This window comes from Melozone crissalis, unplaced genomic scaffold, assembly GCF_028551555.1.
Source record: "Melozone crissalis strain CALT ecotype California unplaced genomic scaffold, PUWL_Pcris_2 ptg000004l_1, whole genome shotgun sequence".
In the NCBI taxonomy this organism is placed as follows: domain Eukaryota; kingdom Metazoa; phylum Chordata; class Aves; order Passeriformes; family Passerellidae; genus Melozone; species Melozone crissalis.
Window position 1 is genome coordinate 25,063,333 of NW_026535782.1, and position 6,755 is coordinate 25,070,087.

At 34.7% G+C, this 6,755-nt stretch overlaps 1 protein-coding gene across 1 annotated transcript in view; it reads left to right on the forward strand.

Annotated features, from left to right (window-relative positions):
- The window catches only part of TBK1 (TANK binding kinase 1), a 28,009-nt gene extending 21,704 nt beyond the window's left edge, over window positions 1-6,305 (forward strand). Inside the window, exons 17-21 of the mRNA XM_054277085.1 lie at window positions 1,227-1,328; window positions 1,418-1,514; window positions 2,523-2,629; window positions 2,937-3,008; window positions 3,816-6,305. Of these exons, the coding sequence (XP_054133060.1) occupies window positions 1,227-1,328; window positions 1,418-1,514; window positions 2,523-2,629; window positions 2,937-3,008; window positions 3,816-3,867 (430 nt within the window). The 3' untranslated portion in view covers window positions 3,868-6,305. The remainder of the gene's footprint in view (window positions 1-1,226; window positions 1,329-1,417; window positions 1,515-2,522; window positions 2,630-2,936; window positions 3,009-3,815) is intronic.
- Window positions 6,306-6,755: the final 450 nt, after the last annotated feature.

Genomic DNA, 6,755 nt, shown 5'->3' on the forward strand with positions numbered 1-6,755 from the left:
GGTTCCCTAGACTTTGCTAAATGGTGCATGAATTTAGACACCTCTTACACAATTTTCTAAAATATCTTTCTCTTCCTACCATGAATGTGGCTTCACTGACAATTACAGATAGAAAGCTGTCATGCAGAGGGCACAACTTTGCCACTTGATTTTCCCATAGTGAAAGCTAAACTGAATAACTGCCAAGCAGAGGAGAGGGTTTTCTACTACTAAAACCATGTCCTTGTCTTAGTGTATGATAAACTTCAAATAAGTATGCTTCATTTTCATGAAATGAATACTGGTATATTGAATAGTGGTTTGAATACTGGTATATTTTCTACCATAGATATCTCCCTGGGACTGTACAGGTTTGAGGTCCTAAGTCCATCTCTTTTATACTTGATTCACCCCACAGGGAAATGGCAGTGGCTTTTCTTAAAGATTGTGTGCTATTGTCAGCAGAGGCTGGCCTTTGTAATACTTATCTCTAGGCAGATAAGGGTAAGGGAGCAGCTCTCAATTTGAATTTTATTTTTTGGTTGAATGATAGGTATGCATTCCTGATGATAGTCCAGCTACACTCTATCTACAATTTCATTAACAATATTTATTATGCAAGACCTAATGAAATGCCTGAACTAGGTGTTGGTCTGCAGTGTTGCAGTATCCCTTACACTTACTGGTGCAATGCATAGCATGGCTAGGCAATTACACTGGGACTACTGTCTGCCACACTAACAAGAACTAGGGTTTGTTTTCCTTTCTTTTCCTTTTCTGCTTGCTTCTTTTTCCTCTTGTCATAAAATTAGGCTGACACAAAACTCCTGTTCTTTTTCTTGCATGTATGTTACTCAATGCAAAGGATTATTCATATATGCTAGAAGTTCCAAGTATCTGCAGTAGGCAAATATGAAATAATTAAGACTTTTGTCCTTTCCATTTAGAATTCTGAAATACACCAGCTGACTCAAGGAAGACATTTGACCATTTATTCATATACAGATATGAATACAAATACAAACAAAGTGCTTCAAATAATTTTTTTTCCTCCATGCTAGGATATATTTTTGAAACAAATTTTTGTCATTTGCTGTAGAACGTTGAGTTCTCGCACATTACAACAGCCTGAATAAAGGTGGCTGCACAGATTTTAAGTCCACAAACCTTTCTCCAAATTTCAGAAGGTTAGAGGAATGGGGTTTTGAAAGCAGTATGACACTAGTTTGGTTGTTTCTCTGTTGCAGGCAGAAGCTGTATTTGCATGCTACAAAAGCCATAGCTCTTTTCAAAGATGAATGTGTCAGCAAGTATGAAACATTTTTGGACAAAGCTGATGACTGGACAAGGCAAGCTATTGATTTCTTTAATGTTTGGTAATTTTCATTGCACCACTTTTATATAAGCAGCTCTTAAAAGAAAACTCTTTTTCTTTTAGGAAAATGCTTCACACAAGGAAGCAATTACTGGCTCTCACCAACCAATGTTTTGGTATTGAAGAAGAGGTGTCCAAATACCAGGATTATATAAATGAGGTAGAATGCTACAAAATTATGGGAAGCATGTGCATAGTTAAAAGACTTCCACATATTTTCATGTCAGTAGTGTTGCTAATAGTGAGTCTTACATTAATGCAGTTGTATTAAAAGTGCTGTATGTGGTCTGCAGTAGCTTCATTGCCATGTCTTATTGAATGGTGGTTTTTTTTGAATATATGAATAATGTGATTTTGTGAATTGTAACTTGATTTTGGAATTTGGTGGGGCTAGTTTGGTTTGGGATGGTGTTTTTTTTTATTTGCGTGGGGTTTTTTTGGTGGAGTTTGTGGGTTTGGATGATTAGGGGGTTTTTTTGATAATATTAGCAATTCCCTCTCAAAAAAAATCAGTGCAAATGGATGTGGGTTCATTGAGAAATGTTCTGTGCAACTGTCACCATAATATTTTCAGAGCACCTAGAGGATTATCCTCATTCTCTTATGAAATATAAAAATGCTGCTTACATATTCAAGATGATGGGATACAAACTTAAGGATGTTAAACCGATGATTTGGATGGTGACTCTGCAGGGTGCAAACTTATCAGAATTACCTCAGGATTGAGAGAATAAGAGCATTTTCATGTAGTAAAATTATTGTTTTTTAGAAAGGAAAAAACGCTATTGCTAATTGTAAAATCAGTTTAGGAATGGTGGACAGCAGCATTTTACTTGTTATTTGTGCTTTAGTTGCAGCACTAATCCATTGATTGGAATCCTGCTGCCCTAGGATATCTACAGACATAACAAACAGATAATTCTTCCTTTCCAGAGTTTATTATGCAAGTATTAGATAAGAAGATGGAACAAACCAGGGAATTATTGGTCATGTCAATACAAAACTTGCTGTGATGATCTTATCTTGGAGCTTATCAGCCACCTTAGTACTGTAATGAATTTATGACATATCACAACAACAGAGAATTTAAAAAAGGATTTTAAGGTGGGCATCAAGATATACATGACAACTTCTATTGTAACTTAAATTTCCTTTTTATCTATTACAGTTACAAGATGCCCTGCCACAGAAGATGTTTGCAGCTTCCAGTGGAATGAAACATACGATGAATACAGTCTATCCAAGCTCAAACACATTAGTGGAAATGACTCTTGGGTGAGAATTTTTTAAGGGGATTGATGTAATACTGTATGCTTGCTATACAGGGAAATTGAAAAAAAAATTAAATTGCTTAGTGATTGTTGTATTAAGATCAAGAATTTTAGATTGCTAGGTGGCACAGATTTGGAAGTGAGTGGGAGACAGCACTAATGTATCATCTGTCTCTTTGTAAATAAACAACTTACCTGTCCCTTATTTTGTATGTAATGCCAAGTTGCTGAAAACTGTTGTAGTGAGGGATCAGAGCAGGTATCTATACCAATAAAAACTTCAATATTTATTTTGCTTCTGGTTACTACAGGATGAAGAAACTGAAGGAGGAAATGGAAGGTGTTGTTAAAGAGCTGGCTGAAAACAATCACATTTTGGAAAGGCAAGCAATTGTTTTCCCTTTTGGGGCTGAAACTAGGGGGAGGCTTCATTTGGTACATTTAGATCCAGAATTTAAAGTAAGGGAACGATTCTTTAATGTCTTTAACTGTAAATATATTTTGAGCTGTTCAAATGAGATATAACAAAAAAATAATTACTTAAAACCTTGGAACAGGGCTGGGTCAGAATGATCTTACAGCAATTTTTGTTGCATTTTTGTTTCATGTTACTTTTGTTTGGCTATAAATATTAAAATAAAATAGAAATATAATAATATAAAAGATAAATATAATAAAAATTCCTGTTGCACAGATGGATCAATTCTGATTTTAAACACAATAATGTTGCAGCAATGCAATGGTGCCTTTTAATTCCTCCCATTTAGAAGTTATTTTTGACAGCCATGGAATTACAACAATCTGAATTGACGATTTTGCAGTTTTCAGATTGCTTAAATAAAGTTACATTACTGAGAGGGTATTGTCATTATCACATACAGACTGATTTTGATTTTTTTTCCTGTGAAGATGAGAAAATATATAAAAATAAGTATCTCTTGAAAGTTCCAGGGTAAATTGCTGGTAGAGTGGAGTTTAGCTTCAATCTGAATTAGTTTTGTTTTGTTCTCCACTCCCAGTCCCATACTTGCAGCAAAGCTTCCTTTCTTCCATCTTCTTTGCAGATATAAAAGTTAGTTACAAATGCCTCTCTTGGCATGTAACAAGTGAAAGGAAAACCCCATAAAGAAATTCAAGATTGATTCTATAGTCTAGTCAACCACCTAAAAATGTACTTTTTTATGGTTTAGATTTGGTGCCTTGACTATGGATGGTGGCCTGCGGAACGTGGACTGTATCTAGCTCCCAAAGGACCTGAAGAGGACTTGTACATTTTTTCAAAGGGAAAAAATATTGTTGGGACAGTTGAAAGCAGAACCTTTATCCAGGATTTTTTTTTTTCTTTCAGCAACTGTATTATTAAAGAAAATGTAAATATGTATAATATGTAAATACAAAAGAAATATATATCTTTTCTTGGTCACTTTTAGGATAGAATAACTTCTGGCAGGGAATTGAGCCCCTTGGAGGATCTCTGAGGAGTCCTGAAGGGAAAAGTATTGTTGATGAAATTAGCATTTGTCTGCTTTGAATATTGCCCTTTTTTTCAGAATGCAATTTAGTCTTCATTGCAAGAGGACTTGCAGTACTCCAAAACACCGTTGTATAAAGGATATTTTGGATTAACTTCCACAACCACTGTTATGTAGGAGTCTAGCTGAATGACTGTGATCATCACACAACATGATGAATGTTTTAAATGAAATGTTTTTAAATGAATGTGAATAGGGACTAAGAGTGCAGATAGGACAGAACGGAAATGCATTTCTCTTTCCTTCACATTCAAATTGTTAGTTCTCTTCTACTTGAGAAAGCAAATTCACAATATTTTTTATGTTCTCCAAATATTTGGTGCCATGTTGTCTGTAATCGTTTGACTGCTTGGTATATGGAAGTTTTGCACTCCAGCTTGTCAGAATGAATGTAAAAGTCATTTTTTGGAGTACAGCATTTTCAGACTTTCCCTGAAATCTTGTTGCTCACCACAACAATGGATACTTAAAATGTCTTCTTCTTAATCTTATTTGCAGGTATAATTTTTTTAAAAGGTTAAAATTTTGGTATGAGAAGAGTTTGTGGACAGACAGTATACTGGACAGTATCACACCTCAATAGTAACTGAATAGTGGAGAATAAGGTACCAGTCTAGATTTGAAAAGGGACCACTCCCGCTGCTGCCTTACAACTTTGGTACCAAACGTTGATGGAAAATTTAGTAAGACTGTATATTTATTTTCCATCATCAATAGTTACTACTTTCAGTGCTACATGATTGGGATGCAGAGATGCAAAGTGAAACATTCTGCTCCAAAATACATAGGAGATAGAGAACAGGAAATCAAAAAATTCTGGAAACATCCCTTTGTTTGGATACTACAGATGTACATACTTGTTTCAGATGAGCATGCAAGTATTACAGAACTCATTCCTTCCTTGTGGAAACCTGGTCATGGATGTTCAGTGGTGTCAATAACACTTCTCATTGCTGCATTACACTTGTAAGAGCTGGACCAACTATATTTAGAATTTTCCATAATTACTGGTGGAACATTTAGATGTAAACTAAACAACATTGACCAGTGATACCATCTGGTAGTTTTGTGGTGCTTATTCCCTGCTTATCTGTCCAGGTCAGAACACAAAGCATTTTAATTTCCTTTTTAGAAAATATTTGGAGAGAAACTTAGGAAATTTATAAATGAGTGTTTCACTTTAAAAAAAAAGGAAATTTGCTTGCCTTGATGTCCAAGACCTGCATTCCAGTGTTCTTGGTGAGAATCAAAAAAGGGAATTCAAACATTTTTACATTCATGTGAGCAGCTTCTGTCTCTGTCACCCAAAAAATCTAGCTATGCAAAAGGAGTGCAGCAGTTTGTCACACATCTTTCTTTGGCATTTTTAACAGTTTTAAAATACTGGAATTATATCTAACTGGAATGTTTTAATGCCTGCTTGTACATTTGTTCATTCACATCCACAGTCTCACTGAGTATCAGTAAAACACATGAATAAATGTTAAAAGAATTGGGCTCTCTAGATGTGCATAAACTGTATTTTGTTTCCAACATTATAACACTTTGTTGTTTCAAAGTTCTTAATCTTGAAAGAAATCAAATGCCAGGTGGAATATATAATTTTCAACTTCCTTATACTGAAGCAGTCCGAAAAAGAAAGTTAATTGTAGTATAAGTATAGTCTGTATGTTGAAATATGTGCAGCATTCTTTTACATGTTTGAAATTTTTTTGTTATATTTTATGTTCATTTTAAACATTGCTGGCTTTAGTCTTGCTGAATACATCAGTAATCTCAATCATGTTAAAATTTCTTTTTCTAAAGCAATTTTAACAAAGCAGTAGCTAAGGAACTTGAAGTAATCAGTTAATAATCTTCTGATTACGTTATTATGAAGCAAATAATTTTTCAAGTCAAAGCATAGTGTTGTACCATCAACTTTTTGCTCAAACTAAGTGTCCTGATGCTATGAATCTTGCTATTCATTTGCCAAAAAAAGTAATAGAAAGTAATATATGGTTCTTCTTCCTGAAGCTGGTTTACTGGTTTGGGGGGTTTTAATATATTAATTATCTGTTACTTGAACAAACCTGTCTTCATATGAATTGTGAAAATGCATGAGTGAACAGCTTAATGGCATAAATACATCATCAACCACTTATTGTACAGTGTGTACTTCTGCCTTTTCATAATTTAATTTTCTGTTAATTTCAGGACATCCTTACGAGATTTATTTTCTTGTAAGCACAATAGAGAGCCTGAAACATGAAGTTGCAAATTTCAGCTCAGTTTGCATCCAGCTGTTCAGAAAATGTGCCCTGCACAACAGAATCACTAGCATTGGCAATAAGGTAGAGCCACTAATTCTTCTCTTTTTTTTCAACTTCTTGGTTGATATATGTTCTGAACTACATTAATTCTTTTAATGGTGGTAAAAGTCCTAGTCTCTGCTCACTGGTAGAACTCAAATCAGTTCTAATGTAGTCAGTCACTGTAGAAGTGGTAATTGTAGAACAGTTCTGGATAGGCCTGAGCAGAACTGGGAAAAAGGGGAGTTATTGGCTGAAAGAAGGGAGTACTGGAGGAAGAGAGAAGTAAAAGTCTTTAGTAATCTAC